This window comes from Opisthocomus hoazin, chromosome 6, assembly GCF_030867145.1.
Source record: "Opisthocomus hoazin isolate bOpiHoa1 chromosome 6, bOpiHoa1.hap1, whole genome shotgun sequence".
In the NCBI taxonomy this organism is placed as follows: Eukaryota; Metazoa; Chordata; class Aves; order Opisthocomiformes; family Opisthocomidae; genus Opisthocomus; species Opisthocomus hoazin.
The window spans coordinates 50,824,405-50,841,855 of record NC_134419.1 but is presented as its reverse complement, the minus strand read 5'-3'; the positions used below and the strand labels follow the sequence as shown (position 1 = coordinate 50,841,855).

The following is a 17,451-nucleotide window of genomic DNA, read 5'->3' as shown; positions in this document are numbered from 1 at the left end:
CATTTTTATTTCATCCGGGTTATTTCACCCTTCACCACTGCTGGATAGCGTGTGAAAACTGATTTTGTTTCTTCAGTAAAGTTTTTTTTTGAGCTCTTTGGTAGGGATATAATTTCCTATTACCTTCTACAGCTCGGTTCAAAAACATCTAGTAGGAAAAATTTCAGAATCTACTCACTTTTATGGAATTTTTCTGTAATGGAAACATGCCGTTTCATAGGAAAAAAGGGGTCCAGGGGATCACTTTGTTTGTCTAGGCCTTTTCAACACCTGGTCCAGCAACTTCCTTGTCTACAGCCACGGTTAAACACGGGTGTCACTTGCATAGCCCGCCAGACTAACACAGGAAAGGATTTTGTCCCTTCAGCTCCAAGTTCTGTACAAAGAGGTCTGCCCTGTCACAGCCACCCCACTCTGCCCCGTGGGGAAGGCCTCCATGAAACATCCCCCCAGGTGCAGCACTGAGTATCTGATTAGAAGGAGAACAGTGGCGGGAAGCAGTGGACGTGCAGATCACCTCTCCATTTGGGCTGATTAACCCTGCTAATATGGCTGTGCTGATGCTCTCACCTGAGGGACCTTTGCATGACAGCACACTGCACTGCCTCAGTTTACAACCCTGTTTTAAGAGAAAAACTACCCCATCCCACTGTGCTGGAGACCTACTGCAGAAGTTATTGCTAGTAAATCTTTGGTCACTGTGGCTGAGTGTTGCTCTGCTGGCAAGATGCTGGGTATTGGAAAAGGTCTGTGGGTATACATCGTAACAGGCACTAAACCTGTCATTTTGACAGCAGAGAAGATACAACACTGGCAGCTCAGATCTCCATGCCTTGGACACTGCACGTTATGCTACTGCCTTGCCTATAGCTAGGGAGATGACAATTCCCAGAGTGCAATGTTAACCTTGACCAACCACTCATTCTGAGAGAAGTAAATCATCTTCACCTGGCGGATGTTCAACCCCCATCCCATAGTTAAGCCAGACACCAGAGTTCATGGGTTGCCTACAGGACACAACCAAATAGGGCTGCTTCACAAGCAATGAAGATGACCGTTCTTCTGAGTTTTTCTCAGATCCAGGAAGCAAAATATGCTTAAATTCATGTGTCTTTCAAACAGTAAAAAATCATCTTAGTACTAAATGTAAGAAATTTCTTTGATTGCCTTTTATAGGCTAGATCAGTTGTCTGTATCAACGTGCCAAATCAGCTACATGTCTTCTTAAACCTTTGGTTTCACACCCACCAAGTAGTCATGACGAAGAAAAAGGCAATCACAATCAAAGATTAGTCAAAATCCCCTTTTCTACTGAAAAAAAAAAAAGACCCAACAATAAAGCCAGAACCACCAACTGAAAATAAGCAACATCAGAATGTGGGTTATCAAAATTATACCATATAGTTTGCATTCCATAAGCACTTTCAGTATAACCCCTACTTTCAAAGGCTTAACATGCAACTATAGGCTTTAAGCTTAAAGATAATTTTCTTTGGCTCCTAGGGTAGATAACAGCCATTTCATAACTTACCACAAGGGTTTTCTTGTTTGTTAAAAACAAAAACAAGAAAACATTACCACACAAAAGTTCTGTCTGAAAAACATTAAGATTCTTTCGACACAACAAACAAATGCAAATAAATGTAGTGAGTAAAGAAGACGGCAGGGCAATAGCAGAGAAAATTACTGCATGTAATTATGAACCAGAAGAAACCACACAGAAATGCAAAGGAAAAGAGACAGAATTGCAAAGGTTATTTTTTTTTCCTGAAGATGTAATGAAAAATAAGATCACCTTCCAATTGTACTTTAATCTTCTAACCTACATATCTAATGGTGAAATGCGAGATTGACAAAATTGCTTCACCATTTGATAAAATCAGAAAAACAAGATGCAGAAGATAAACCCTCCAAGACAGATCTTCAGCTTAGTGTACCCTGGCTTCAATGCCAACACAGTTGTGCCATTACAAAACTGAACTTGGCCCTGCATCTCCTGTTCACGAAGGTACAAAAGCATTTCCTCACATGCATCAGCCTTAGTTTTTAATTTCTTACCTTTATACCATTATGGCCTAAATTTGATGCTCTTCAAACTTAGAACATTTGTTAAAAGCTTAGTACAACAGAGAAATGTCCCTGGGACGCACTTCAAAATGCCATCCCTGACAGCTATTACGCATCCAAGGTCCTAATATCACAAACAGGCAAGTTTACCAACAAGGAGACCCACCTCCCTCGGACCTTGGGCCCCCAGCCAGGGATCTGAGAGGTTTAAGTGTCTGTGAGGTACAAAAGCAGCCCCAGAGCTGCAAGCCTGTCCGCAACCATCCAAAGTAGCAGAGCTACCATCTCCTATAGCAACATAAAGCTCGCTAGGAAGCACTATGAAGCACTAGAAGGCTATGGAAGGGACATCTCCCTTCCAAACAAGACAGAAAGCTCACCTTATGGAGACAGCATAGGCACCAGAAGCAGGTGACAATCCTGCCCTTCCGGAAGATGGGACGTGAGGAGGTCTTAGGAAGATGTCTCAGGCTCCTCTGCCCCCCCGGCACAGCTCTGAACTGATCCCCAGGCCAGCAGAGCCCCAAGGAGAGCCTCTGACAATAATGTGCGTGCGCATCTTCAGGGTTTGAGCCTAGCACTCAGGGACATGTCTACAGAGCAGACAGGTACCACTGAGCCACCCCACACTAATCTGGAAGGAACCTGCAATGAGCTCACCACCACCCACCCCGCTTGGGGACCTCAGCACCACACCTCTGCCCGAAGCACAGACATACCTTGGGAATCGGCGACGGCTCAGCAGGACCGCGCTCACCTGCCTTCAAAAGACGCTCACCCACGGGCCCCTCCCCACGGGAGAAAGAAAGGGATACTCACCAAGGTCAGCCTTTTCCTTCAGGATGTCTTTGAAGTTCAAGCCGCTGTTGAGCGTGGATTGTCTGTATCTTGTCAAGGCCTCCTTCTGCCCATTCTTCCCCACATCCATCGGCTTGACCGGCTCAGCCCGGAAACCACACTTCCACTTGGAGAAATCGGACTGTGCCCATTTTGCCAAGTCCTCAAGCTTCACAGTAACTTTCTCTGAAACAGCAATAACTTCATCCTGCAAGAAGCAGTCAAACGAGAATATGACATGTCACACGGGGCTCCACGAAAACCGATAAACCTGTAACGCCCCCCCCACCCCGCCCCGGCTACTGGAAAAGCCTATCTTGCTGTTGGCAGATTAATTTTTCTGTAATACAGAAAAGCTAGTACTTCACTTACTCCTGCCACCTAAGTGGAAATACTAGTTGTTTACTCAAAACAAATACACACGATCTAAAGACAATTTCAAGGACCAGGGCAACGATCCTAAAAGGCATTTGAAATGCAAGTTGCCAAATCACATTCTGTATAACCCGAAGCCTTGAGGGAAAGTTTGGTTTTTAGGTGCAATTAGCTGCAAATGTAAAAATTCATGGCTGGATGACTAATGGTTATAGCTAGTCCTGAAATAAATGGACTAAGTAAATCTCAGATTCTTGGAACTCTGACTCACCAGAAAATTCCTGTGTTTATGGTACATTTTCCCTTGGCTTATACACAAATATTGAATTTAACTTTTGTCCTAAAAATTAAATAAAACTGTGATGTAATCCCAAAAGAAATACTACATAAATGTTATGTGCTTCCCACCAAAAGAAACTTGCACGTTCTCATGTTTCTTAAGACCTTTTTCAAGATCAGAACCGTAATTTTTTTCCGTTCTTAAACATACATTCTAAGAAAAGCACTTAAACTTAGTTTAGCCTCCAGAACATATACTTGAATTAAAACAGCTCTAATTGCTGAATTTTATCCTTCCAGGAAACAATCAACTCCTCTCAGTCATGATGAATAAGCAGAATGTTTTATAGCTGACTCCAGTGAGCAAGGGCTCAAGAAACCCTAAAAAAATAAACAAACAAACATACACACATACCCAGCAAGATACACTCCAGATTTTTTACTTAAAACAGCAGAAATAATTTATGCTGTAATGAGAGCTGGCTGCACACCACACTTTGCACACCGCACATTTCTAGTGCTAAATAAGGTTACAGGTTCTTGAAATAAATAAACCAGAATCCAATTTTTCTCTCAAATAAACACAAGTATTTGCGAAGGGGAGAGAAATTCTTTGAGTTATTAAACAAAGAGAAAAGCACGATTGATTCTGTGTTTTTTTTTTTTCCCACTGAACACATTCCTCAGGAAATAAAATACTGCTCAATAGGAAAAGAAAAAAAAAAAAAAGCTTCATTGTGATAAGTTACACACAATACAAAACCTGAAGTCTCTCTGGTAAAAAAGCAGATCTGATATTACACTCTCCCTTATATAATACAAAATCATTTTATAAGCAGCCACCTTCATTACATTTAGTGCAATAACAAATATTTGGTCAGAAATGAACGGCATGCTTATATGCTAAGCAAGCTTGTAATAAAATCTTTTCCTTTATCTTTGCACAGCATAATAGCTTCCACCGAACAACAAACAGTAACGGTGATGTTTTAAATCTCTGTTTACGACAAACGTCAATACTTTGTAAACAAGCAGTGGGTTCTACAAAATACAATTTCAATGGATGGTTTCACCCAATTTCATTACACCATCCACTTGAAATAAAAAAGCTGTAGTTGCTACGCATTTTATAGCTATTACACGGTGATTATTAAATGTCAGGATGGAAAAAAATATAAAATGTATATATAAATATCAGCCTGCCTGCAGACAGTCTCTGCAGTTTCTGGGTGAAGTCCTCTTTTAGGATGTTGAATACCATCGCCAGCTACTACACTATTTCTAATATTCAACACTAGAGAAATCTATTTAGCAGCAGTTTCAATAAAAACCTGACTTGGAGATCAGACGTGTTTTTGGTTAAAATACTATTTTCCAAATAGCTTTCATGATCAAATGATTATGATTTCAATTACTAGTTTCTTCATATCCTTTCCAAGAACTGGTATGACTAATTTTGGCTGGCATACAAAGTAAGCTGAGCAGACAATTTATTAACCAAAAGAAAAGTACAATCGTTATTACATCATCAATGAATAAACTTGTTTTCGAGACTACAACCTTCACACACACGCACATGATGTGTACACAGGAAAAAAAAAAAAAAGGGAAGAGGAAAAACAAAGAAACCCCACTGTAAGAAGGGTGAAGCAATGCCAGTGCACTCGCCGGCTCTGCCCAGGCTGCCATGGAGGGGGAAGCGGAGAGGCAGGGGGAGAGGCGGCTGTCGCGGAGCAGCAGAGAGATGCCCCAGCCACACGCCTTCTCTGGCAGCGGCATGGCCATGGCCATGAAAACACGCAGTGTTTAGCACGCTTTGGCAGGGGACCTGCACTAGATGATCTGCAGAGGTCCCTGCCAACCCCTACCGTTCTGTGATTCTGTGATCCCCACACCCCAGTGAGGGGCTGGGAAAAGGCCACCACACACTAACCTCAGCCTTTCACAAAATGGCACGGGGACTCTAAATACGGCCGTCGTGGTGCAAAGGGGTGCCCAGAATGGTACCACAGAACGGCTGAGCACACAAGTGGACTGCATGAATAGAAAATATAAAAGAAATTCAGGCTATGGGACAAAACCCCACTGATGCAGGGAGTGCAGGGCACCTTGTCGGGGCTGTCCTGTCACCCCTGCAGCAGCTGTGTCCCCAGGGACACACGGTCCTTGTCAGCCCTGCAGCAGCCACATCCCCGAGGGTGCCAGGCTGGCCCCCAAACAGGATGGGATCGCCCGAGGAGGGCGGCTGACCGCAGGCCTCGCAGCTCACGGCTGCTGGGCTGGGCCTTGTGCCACCGCCGAGCAATGGCTGCACCCACCACAAGGCTGTCAGGCCAAGAGGGCCCATCTCGCACCTGCTGTAACTGCAGCTCCACCGCCATCAACCCCCGCAAAAGCCAGGGCTGTTCCTAACATTAAAGACACCGCTGTGGGGCTTTGGGGTTGCCCCGAAGGGGCACCTCTCCAGTGCCCGGGAGTGCCCAGCCCACCTCCGCACCAGCACTGGCCTCATGTCCTCCCCTCGTACAGCCAGCAACCACCATGGCTGCACCAGCGAAACACAGCCAAGTTCACTTATAGCCAGAAAAACTGAAAAATTACCCTATATATTTCAGAGCCTGCCTTGGGTCCCCCGTTCTACGCACAGTGGGACTGGGTAGACCTGCTCTCCCTTGCCGGTCATTTTCTGAGCTCTTGCTCAATTTTTTGGCTCAATTCAGAGACAACTGGCCATGTCCTCCCCAATTCCTCACAGCCCACAGCGGTCACGGGGCAGACCACGGTTCTCTTCTGAGCGCTGCTGCCAATGTCGATCCCACCAGCAAGGGATCGCGTCTCCAGAGATGTTTTCACCCTGGCGCCTCACCATACAAACACTGTCAGGCAGCAAAACATGGCGGGTAGCTTCAGCCCCTTCTTTCTGAGGCTCCCGAGCCACGGGCAGCTTCTAGAGAGGCTGTCTTCCCCACCTCTTGGCGGTTTGCTAACATAAGAGATCATCTGCCCCAACACCACCCAAACAGAGGTCACCCAACTATTTCATCAGCTCTGGGACTTCAATGCGCCTTGCCAAGCTTTCACAGATCCACCAGCAACCCTTCCAAGTTCTCAGACCCAAGCTATGAGTGTTGGGGGGGGATTTCTTATTTTTTTGGAGCAGCAGGTGGCAAAATGCTCCTTCTCATTTTTTCCTAAGCAAAAATGTCTCACAGCCCTGTATCACAACACAAGTGGCTTTGAGACCCCCAGGGCTCTGCCAGCCAGAGGAGCCCCGGTAGCCATTCAGCATCAACTGCTGCATACCTACTGCCACAGACCTTCTAGAGCAACCCTTTCAATGAGATGACAAAAGAATACAGATGTTGAATAAATAAAAAACAGGTACACGGTGACACATGACTAACAAACCTTTAGAAGATTAAAGAAATCTGCTGTATAACCTTCATGTCATTCATAATTATATCTCTGTGTAAACATGAAAAACCACCCACGTCGCATACAGTGCATATATATACATCTATACAAAAATCAACTCATCGTGTACTAGCTATGCTCTGCAGTGATATGTTTATGAGGTCTCCATTGCACAGTTAAGTCTTTAATTGCAGTTTTTTCCTGCTACAGCAAGATGAGGAAACAGCCAGTGCCGATTTCAGCTCTGCTCAGGAATGAGATTTATCTCAGACAGGCCTTTTTGGATGCTGACTGACCAATGGCAATGCTTTTCCCAGCCACAAAGTTGTCTAAATCTCGAAATAAGCACTGACTATAAAAAGAGGCACTTACTTTTCTGTTTCTATAAAAGCAGGTATCTAGTCAGCCTATAATTTTAGCACATCTTACAAGGCTCCCGAGTAAAGTACGGTACTTTCACCTATCTAATGTGAAATGGGGAGATGGTTAAGAAAGATGGTGATACAAACCCTTCCCATCCCTCTCTTGCTTTTTTAAGAGCGTGCCGAATTTGCATTTTCAGAGAAGTCGTCCAGGGAGAAGGGGACCGTATCTTCTCGAGAGCCGTTATGCTTAAATATTATGTCACTGTTGTCTAAGCAACCATCTCAGCCTCTCAAAAGCACAGAATGCTATATTGCCTGACTCAGCAGATGGTTGAAATACTTACATTCAGGGAACGAGGTCAGGTAGTTATAATAGTTTAAAGCAGATAATTATTTTTTAGAAGAAATATTAACTCTTACAAGGCAGGGAGTCACAGGGCAGCACAGGGAGGTCGTACGTCTTGATTGCACACCCGCATATGGTACGTCACAACTCCTCACTCATTGCCAATAACTAGGAAAGATTTATATTTTAGAGACGCCAAGGCAGCCTTAAAAGAATTACGGCGACTGAGATATCTCAAAATTTTGTCATGCTGAGACTGTTTTCACTCCAGTGCTTCCAGAGGTCATTTAAGGAATTCTGGAGGGCACAAGTGAGTCGAACACCTGCTTGGCTGTCTCCTAACATCAAATACGCAGCCTACAGAGAAACACGAGACGTACTGTAAAAACTCTTGCCGATAATTACAGAAGACACTGCACGTCATTTATCTGATCAGTACAATTTGCATTAGAAAACATCTTAAAGCCTTTTTACTGAAACCTTTAGCATGGTAGATAGCTGGGGATGCATATTTTACAGCCCAGTACATTGCCGACGAAAACACATTCATCCACAGGAGCAAAAAACACAGTGTGATTTTTATGGACTGCATTCACCAAGGATAACAGAACTGCATATTTCATTTGGGCATAAAACCCTCTATTTTTCTGGACTTTTTTTACATCCCATGTATTTTTTTGGTTTTTTTGCGATTTGGGTGAAAAGGACCTTCCCGTACCTTGCACAACAACATTGTTCTTGCCTCAGGAATCTGGTTCCCTGGTCTAGATCCCTTTGAGGAGAGGAAGGTCACGTTCACAGAGTCACAGAATCACAGAATGGTAGGGGTTGGAAAGGACCTCTGTGGGTCATCTAGTCCAACCCCCCTGCCGAAGCAGGGTCACCTACAGTAGGCTGTAGAGGACCTTGTCCAGGTGGGTCTTGAATATCTCCAGAGAACGAGACTCCACAACCTCCCTGGGCAGCCTGTTCCAGTGCTCCGTCACCCTCAGAGGGAAGAAATGTGGAGAAAGGAAGGAGGGGGCTTACGTCCAACAAGACCCTCTCCTGTAGCAATACATTTACCTGAGTGTTTGAGGAAAGTACCGTCATCCTTACGTGACAGCATAGTCAAACCAAAAGTCCCTGTTAGCAGAGAGTCCATAGTTCTTCTGCACCATACAGAAGCTACCAGGGCTCTAGGACAGTGGTGGAAACTGAGCCATCTCAATTCAACCCTAATCCACTTGCCAAAAGTCACCTCGCAACCTGTACCCACATCTCCAGAGTCATCTCCTAGAAGCAGCACTTCACCTAAGCTTTCCTCCAGGGACCATATGCAGCCCTAAAGGGGCAGAGAACTTTCGTACAGGACTGCTTTGCTCTCAGAGACTTTCTCCAGAGTAAGGTCCCATCTCTGCTGCCTGCTGTGGACTGGGGGTATACATGGGCATTTTTAAGATTACAGGATCACAGACTAGCTAAAAATCTGTGGCTGTGTCATAGAAAAGGTCTGGCTCTGGGGAGTGCCCTGTTCAGCCTCCCTACAAAGCACACAAAGGACTCCCCTGCCATCCACTCCCTTATGACACGTTGCTCTTCCAGCACAACCTTTCCAAGCATGCTGCAGACCTGGGGAGCCGAGGCACAGCTCTACCAGGCGGGAATCGCTGCTCCCTTTCTTCAGGAGGGATCACCAAGTGATGGGGAAGCCTCCCAAGAGGGTCCAGCACTTGGCACGGGCAGGGACAGCATTCTTTTCCCCTTCCTCTGCCCAAGTACCTCTTTTGGTGCCATCTCCTCACACATCCCCTAGCCCAGGGCAGCCAGAGGTGTCCTGAAGGATGGCTGGTTCTTGTGGTGTTCTGGGTGTTGTGTGCTGGGATCTGGGCCTGCAACACTCCCCGGAGATGCCAGCGTGCAGCGACCTGCAGAGACCACCGCTCTCCACCCACGAGCCTACGGGGAGAGCCTTGAGAATGGAAAGTCATCTGGCACATGGGAGAATTTTAAAGAGGCCAAGGCAGAACCTTTCATCTGTAAATCCTTTGCTAATTACTTTCAAGGGCTACTAATAATCTCATTAAATTCAGGTGACAGGTATTTCCCCAGCCTAAGCACAGCCGCACACAGCTGCCTGAAACTCACACCAGCAGAGAACACCACTTATGTCCCAGTGTGTTCATCCCATCTGCTGGGGTCCGAAACCCAAAAGAAGAGACCAAGATAAAGCCACAGGTGAAACACGTGAAGTCCTGTGGTATTCACCTTCCCTTGTAGTAGCAAGCAGCTTTTTCCACGTGACTATTTCCAACGTGAGACACGCAAAATGTCCGGGGGCAGGGGCAGCACCACGTTTTTGTAGGATGCTTCGTGGGATGCTGGTACATCTGGGCCAGAAGTGGGGTGCAGATGGAGCAACAGAGGGGTGGCTGTGAGCATCTAGACTTGACATTTCTACTGCGAGCCTCCTCCTTCATTTCTGGGGTGTTTTTTTTCTCCCTCCTCCCGCTCCTGAGCAGAGGTTCAAACTGAATTTATATCTGTCATTGCAGATAGAAGTTCTGACCAAAGAGAAAATAGGCTTCAGTCAAAATGTTTTCCCGTCAGATAGCTCACAGATCTTGAAGAGTTGTTTTAGTTGAGGCAAGTTGACAAGCAATTCACTCCTAATTTTGCCTACTACAGTTACAGTAGGAAAAGCTTTCCTCGTAGATTACATAATTATATTTTTCCTAACAAGGAGTACATTGCATTAGCAGGTTTAAATTATGCAAGCTTATTCTTTTGTCTTTTGTTATATTGTATTCTATTGTGCTGGTAAAACAATATGTGCTTTAATTAGCAAATATCTGTAAATAATTTACTTGCTTTTCATACAGCAGAACAATGGAGCCAGTTTTCACATACATCCACTGAGCATGTCTAGGGGGTTTCTTGCCAGAACCTTCCATTGTTCAGTATCTGTATCAATCTGCCCATCATTAGCAGCTAACGTTCAACAACCCAGGAAGAAATTAAAGTTTCGCCCCCCAGGGAGCAGCCCCAAGCCCCTCAAACCTGAGGCTACGCTTTGCAAAAGAAAGATTAAAATATCCAGAAAATGAAAACAAACTCTTTTATTATCTATAACCCTGGCACCCTCGCATAGAAACATGGACGCCTGCCAAGCATTAAGGTCATTGGATTAATGCCATAAAACGCCGGTGTTCATCTGACCTTCTGACTGCATTTTAGCTACAAAATAAAAACCTCAACCTGATACGACACCATGAATCACACGAGCGTCTCGTCTCTGCAGGGTTAACGCTGGGTGTGAACCCACACTGCACACGCACAACACACACACACACACAAAGAGAAAAGCTCTTAAATCAAGAGTGGATGACTGTTCGGGAGACTTAAGGCATTGTTATTTTGAATGCGAATGAAAGGGCCAGAACAAGCATTGCAAGAATATTTCAATTATGTATTTCCCAGAACTACATCTCTGAGCAACTAATGCAAATATTGCTCCCACAGCAGTAGAACTTCTTCCCGAATAAAAGCATATAAGAGCTTGAATCAGAACATGCTTTCTGTATCATTCGCATATTGTTTGAATATTATTAAAAATGCAAAATCTATGTATGCGTTACTCTCCTGAGCAATACAGTAATTATGATTAAGGGACAAGCAGCACAAAAAGAGCCAATTTATCTTACTTGTGCTTAGGAATACTATTGTGTAACTAAGCAACTAAAGACAAAATATAGTCTAATTAATTCACTCCTATGCTTATTTAAAAGACACAATTAGAACATTTTTATTTTCCAGCCTGCACAGTATCTCAACATGCTTGAGGGTGTACCATGTGAGGCCTATTATTCTCAAAAGACAAGAGTTTAATGTTTAGTGCCACTGATCAGACTGGGAACAGCAACTCTGGAGAGCAGTGGGTGTATTTTACAGTCTGAATGCACTGGGAAGCAGAGGACAAGAAAAAAGGGGGGGGGGGGGGGGGGGCGGAAAAAAAAGGGGGAAAAAAAAGGAATCTGCCTTAAGTGACCAGATACGCCAGATTGCCGGCTAATGGCTAGCAACATGTGGCTTCTCTGAGTAATATCATTGCCCTCTCCTTCCTTTGCCAGCATATGCTACTGGTGGCGAGAGAGATAAAAATATACAGAATGGATATGCAATTACCAAAACCATCATATTTTATGACAAATGCCATTTCTCTAACACTGCTATTACACTGCGCCTGATTTCCAAAGCTGAATTAATTTGAGCAAGTGTACACTGGAGATTGATGCTATTAGCATGATTTTTAAAGCACCCTTTAATAATGATAATCTGCATGTTTGAAACGTGTTGTCATTACCCATGTTGACAGATATGAGCATGAGGCACACACCGTGGAGACTAAAGCGAGGCCGCTCTCATTTCAAACAAGAGCCTACAGATTTGTATATCTCTCAAAAAAATCTATTTCTGTGCAAAGGGAGCAGCACGCTTCTCATGGAGGGCGGCGATGAACCACTAGCGGTGTAAGAACCCGCGCTCGGGCCAGCCTGCGCTACATCTGCACGCCGGGGTAGGACCTCCGCGCCCAGAGAGCCCATCGGAAACGAACCAGGCTTTTGAGGGACGCTGGGAGGCATCTGTCCCGAAACAAAGAGAGAACAAACCCGCTGCCTCCCTTAACTTTCTGGAAGAATCTCTTCTGCAATTATAAATTACATACAGCTATGGAGTGACGGGTTTTTTTTCTTTCTTTCCCCCAGTTAGTCTGAAAATGCAAAATACTGCTAGGGAAATAATTACAGGAAACCAGCTCTCTCCTCTCCTCTCGTATGAGCAACGCTTACTCATGTAAATTACTTGCATGAGTAAGGACGATCTGCAAGGCGAAAAGCATTGCATCAGATCCCCAGTTCGGGAAAAGAGATGAAATCAACACGAGTTCGTAGTAAACTGAGCTCCTGATGAATGAACCCAAGGCAGATCCCCACCGACAGTCCAGCCTCAGCAGAACAGCATCCACGGCGCCGCCGGGCAGCGCAGGGGACGTCATACCACGCAAAATAAATTGGTCGCTTGGCTGGGGTTTTTTAGGAATCGTGCACATCACATCAAATACCATCCCCGGACATAACGAGCACCGGCTTTGATATATATTTTTAAGCCCAGCCTAATTAATGCCAACACCTTTAAAAACATGAAAATACAAGGCAGTAACAAGCATTTTGCTGTAGAACTGCTTCTGGAAAGGTCAGTCGTTCCACAGCCCCACGCCACCCCTTGGAGCGGAGAAGAGCAAACGAGTCGGAGGAGGACTGCGGCAGGGAGCCGTGGGCTGTGTCCACCGCACCTCCCAAGCACCGGGGGTCCAGGTGCTGTGCCAGGGGAGCGGGCAGGGGCATTCTGCCCGCAGCCGCTTCTCACAGTCGGGCACCGGGAAAGCTGGGGGGCTGCTTTCCACACGCGCCCCGTGAAACCATTTCAAGCGTGACAGCGTGCTCTTACAGCTGCTCCCTCTGGACCCTCACAGCCCCCCAAGCATCCTTCTCTGAGCCCTGCGCGAGGCGCCCGCCATCGCAGAGGTCCTCCATTCCCAAGCGGGAGGTGACACAGGGGAACGCGCCGGCCCAGGAGCGGCCAAGAAAACCAGGGCAAGGTGGTGGTTTCCTCTGGTAAAACAGACGCTCTCCCCATTTCAATGGTGGCCCTCCCAGGAACGGAGCACAGCCACACTTCCCTGCCGGAGTGAAGGGGGAGCAGGCTGCTCCCCTTCTCCGACCATCGCTGCACCTGCTGCGGCGTTCGGGCTTGGCGGCGAGGTCAGCGGCAGCACACCCGGGCCCCGGTGTTTTACGTACAGCAATAAAGTTTTTAGCCAAGTAGAGCAAAACTCTTCCACCTCACCTAACAGCGTCCCCAAAGAATGTCTCCGCTGCTCCTGCAAGACCACTGGTCTGAACCCGACACCAGAGCTGGTTCCAGTCTCTCCACGCACGCTGCTCCAGGACGCAATGAGCATCAGGACGCTTGTCCCTGCAGCGCGCGACTGGCCCCATCGCACGTTTGCCGTCCATTGAGGCTCCCCGGAAAGCAATCTCCAGCTGGCTTCTGGGCCCGAAAGAGAGTTTCTCCACTGTGCTCACGGGGATGCTCAGCCCCAGGTGGAGGGAGGGGTACCTCGGCGGAAGCATCCCTGGGCTTGGACCCTTTGCTGGGTCTGGGCCCCAGCGTACGGAAACATCCCGTTTTAGCAGCAGCCAGGGTTATATTTCAGTCTGGATGATGAATTCAGCTAGCTATAAAAAGACTTTTTATTTACACTTATTGCTGATTAGCTCAAACATTTGGCAATCAGATAAAATACGCCACCAGAAGTTTCTGAGTAACAGAAGCATTACGTACCTCCTCGCTTCTGCTCCCTCCTCGCAGCCACTAGCTGAATATTGTCACAGTGTCAGCGCTGCTATTACGGAAAGCAGGCAGCGAGCTGCTTCTATTAATCACGCCGCTAGCGCAGGTAGCTGCTAGCAACTGTGCCTAAACCTCCGGTGGGCTCGACCGCGAGCCTGCGATTTGACTGCTCGCTAGCCTCTCCAACAATTTTACTGACCGCGGGCGCCCCTCTCGCCCTTTCCCTCAGACACCGCAGATGGGCTATAGGCGTTGAAGCACCGGTTACTCCATCCCCGCTCCCCGAATGCCAGACAAGGCGTCTCACCCCCTCGGCAGCCCCATGCCACCAACGAGGTCTACCCTGACATGGCTATCAGCCGCCTCTGACTTCAGAGAAGAAGGAGCCCAGCCCCGGAGTTGGGAAGCCTTGCGGCTCCGGACACGGCCCTGCTGCCGCTTTGGGGACAGATACGGATGTCACCGACGCGAGGGGCCGCGGCGGCGGGGTGGCTAGGTGAAAGAGCCGCCCCACGCGCCGCCGAGGAAGCCGGTTACCCCCCGACAGCGCTTTGCCCCCGCCTTTTGTCTCCCGGCTGCCTGCCCGTCCCTCGGATCGCTCCAAACTATTAAAAATCAATAATAAAAAAATCATTCCACTGTCTATAAACAAGTTAATGGAGTAAGTGAAAACAAAGTACATTTCTTAATGGGAGTGTTATGTTGCCCTCTCTAGGCCCTGGCTCTCAGTGCCGGTTTCTGTAGGCTCCCTGCCAGAGAAGTATCACTCCGAGCTGTTGCTGTTGCTGCTGCTACTCTGCTAATGAATGACTAACTTAGGCCAGAGGGGAAATGACATCACCGGGGTGTAAAACACAACTGCGTTAGGAAACTTTTTACCTGCTTTACATTTGTCATAATTATTCTACACAATACGAGCGGCATTTGCATAATTTCAAGGCGTGCCATTATCTTAATTGAAAATTGTTTTCATATGGTTGAATAATGCAGAATGACATCAGTTAAGGCCCCAACGAAATGCACAAGTATAATCACACAGCTAATTACTAGCGGTGTTTGCATGTAAAAATAAATAAAATTGTGCATGTTATTAGGAAGGTACACGCAGCTGAGAACCCTCGTACCGGAGCAGCGTTTTACTCGTAATGGTAGGATTAATTTTCTCTGATGTTCCTACCACAGTAACTTGAGCTGATCATTAAGGCGTATTAAAATGATTTGTGTCCCTTTCCCCATCCCCCCCCCTCCAAATATCGTTCATTTTACACACATACACGAGACGCACACAGGCACAGTTTTAAATAGTCACCACGGGCGATGTCAGAGCATCCATTGCTCACTGTCATCTCCCTGATTCTTACGAAAAGGCTCCCTTATCTCAGCGGCACGCACAGAAAATTAAAGTGGAGAGGCGGCAGCGAGCGAAGGTGGCTCTGGAACGCGCTTCGACTGCGTACGCCTGCGTACGGCTACGCCGGCACCCACATCCACGCGTGCCTCCAGAAGCAGCCCCTGCGGACAGCCGCCCCTCGCTGCACCCACACAAAACCCCCCTTCCTGGCTGAAGTTCCCCCAAAACACCTCGCTCCCCCCCCCGCCCGCCTTCCAGACTCTCTCGGGGACCCCCCCCCATCCCCTCAGCCCTTGCCGGGTACCTCATCCTTCCCCCCCCAGACCAGGGACCGGGCTGGAGCGACACATTTGGGAAGCAAATCACGGGCGGGAGCGGGGATGGGGGGGTGGGGAGCGGCCCGGGGCGGGGCGGGGGGCGTGGGGGGGGGCGCAACCTGGGCGGCTCGGCGGCCCCATCCCGGGGGCTGCGCGGGTGCCTGCGCGCAGCGCGTCTGCGCCGGCCGCTCCGAAATACGCCCCGGCGTAGCTGCGAGTTATGTGAATGTGTTCTTCCCGTACCTGTCATTTATCACTTTATTCAACACGTCCCTGCCAGCTCAATCGCTTTTGATCTCCCTCAGCCTCCATTTCGTAATTTCCGCCCTCTTAAACATATCGAATACTAAAAAAAAAAAAGCCCCGAACAATATCGAAATTCCCCCCCCCCACAACATTTTTTTTTTCCCTCTTTTTTGCGTGTTTCGGGTTGTGGTTGTTTTTTGTTGTTGTTAATGAAGCCGGGGAAGGGCAGGGCGAGCCCCGCACGCACTCCGCTGCCCGCCGGGCCGGGGGCTCCCCGCACCCCGACACCCCCACCCCCCGCACAAGTTCCCGGGCAGCGCGCACCGGAGCGCCCCGACGGCGCGGCCCCTCCGTGCTGCCCCGCCACGCACGGCGGGGAGGGGGACGCGGGTGGGCCGGGGGGGGAAAGGGGGGGTATCCGATCCCGGGCACGCAGGTGGGGACGGGCGCGGAGGGGGAACGGGGGGGGGGTGACGGCGCCGCGTTTACCACCTCGCCATGGTCACTGGTCCTGCCCTGTGGGGTGTCCTCGGGGAGAAAATAAAGTTTGGCGCTGGAGAGAAGTTGCCGGCTGGTGCGCTCCTCCCAGAGCAGCTGCAGCTCCGCGATGCAGGCGGGCTCCTCCGCTCGGCACCGCACGAAGAAGAAGTCTCCGAGGGAGAGGACCCGCGCCCGGCCGCCGCCGCGGCGCTGGAAGCGGAACGCCCGGTAGAAGACGTAGGGGCCGTGCGAGCCGCACGGGGCGCCGACCCACTGCGGGGAACAACAAGACGGCGGCGGCATCAGCGCCGGCTCCGCGCCGCGGCCGCGCAGCGCAGGGGAGGGAGGGAGGGAGGCAGGGAGGGCGGGGAGGGGGGGGGCGCGCAGCGGCGCGGAGGCTGCGGGGCGGCGGGGCGGGGCGGCGCGGGGCGGCGCGGTACCTGCAGTGCGCTGCGCTCCATCGCGGCTCCGGCGCGATTGAACTCAACATTCTCCCCAAACTTGTTGGCGTGAATGGAAGCCCGGCAGGTCCTGGCAGGGCGATGCCCGACCCGCCGCGCGCCGACCCCCGCCGCCGCCGCCCGCCGGCAGCCCCGCGGCCGGCGACGCCCCCCCGCCCCGCCACGCCGGGAGACGCCCCCCGCCCGCCCCCGCCCCCCGCCCCGACGCCCCGCCGACGCCCCGCCGCGCCCCGCCGACGCCGACGACCGGCGCCGGCCGGCCCCCCGACGCCCGCCCCGGCCCGGCAAAAATGCGGCGGGGGGGCCGTCGGCCCCGGGGGGGGAGCGGGGGGGCGGCGCGGGGGCGGCGGGGGCGCCCGGGGCGCCCGGCGATTTTTGGGGGGCCGAAAGGGCGGGCGGGCGCGCTGCGGATCTGACAGGACCTGCCTGTATATGTCTAATATAAAGACCATTTCCTGCGGCGCGAGGGGCGCTGCGCGGCCCGGCGCGCGGCTGGCGGGGCTGCCGCGCTCCCACTGCC

At 49.4% G+C, this 17,451-nt stretch overlaps 1 protein-coding gene across 3 annotated transcripts in view; it reads right to left on the bottom strand.

Annotated features, from left to right (window-relative positions):
• The window catches only part of ARID5B (AT-rich interaction domain 5B), a 120,682-nt gene extending 103,690 nt beyond the window's left edge, over positions 1 to 16,992 (bottom strand). For 2 of the 3 annotated variants that reach the window (XM_075423075.1, XM_075423077.1), the window contains exons 1-2: positions 16,483 to 16,785; positions 2,887 to 3,112 (exon numbers count right to left, since the gene is read on the bottom strand). In XM_075423075.1, coding sequence (XP_075279190.1) covers positions 2,887 to 3,112; positions 16,483 to 16,773 — 517 coding nt within the window. In that variant the 5' untranslated portion in view covers positions 16,774 to 16,785. Of the gene's footprint in view, positions 1 to 2,886; positions 3,113 to 16,482; positions 16,786 to 16,910 lie in introns of those variants that run through there. The other variant, XM_075423076.1, reaches the window with a different exon arrangement.
• Between the last annotated feature and the right edge of the window lie 459 nt (positions 16,993 to 17,451).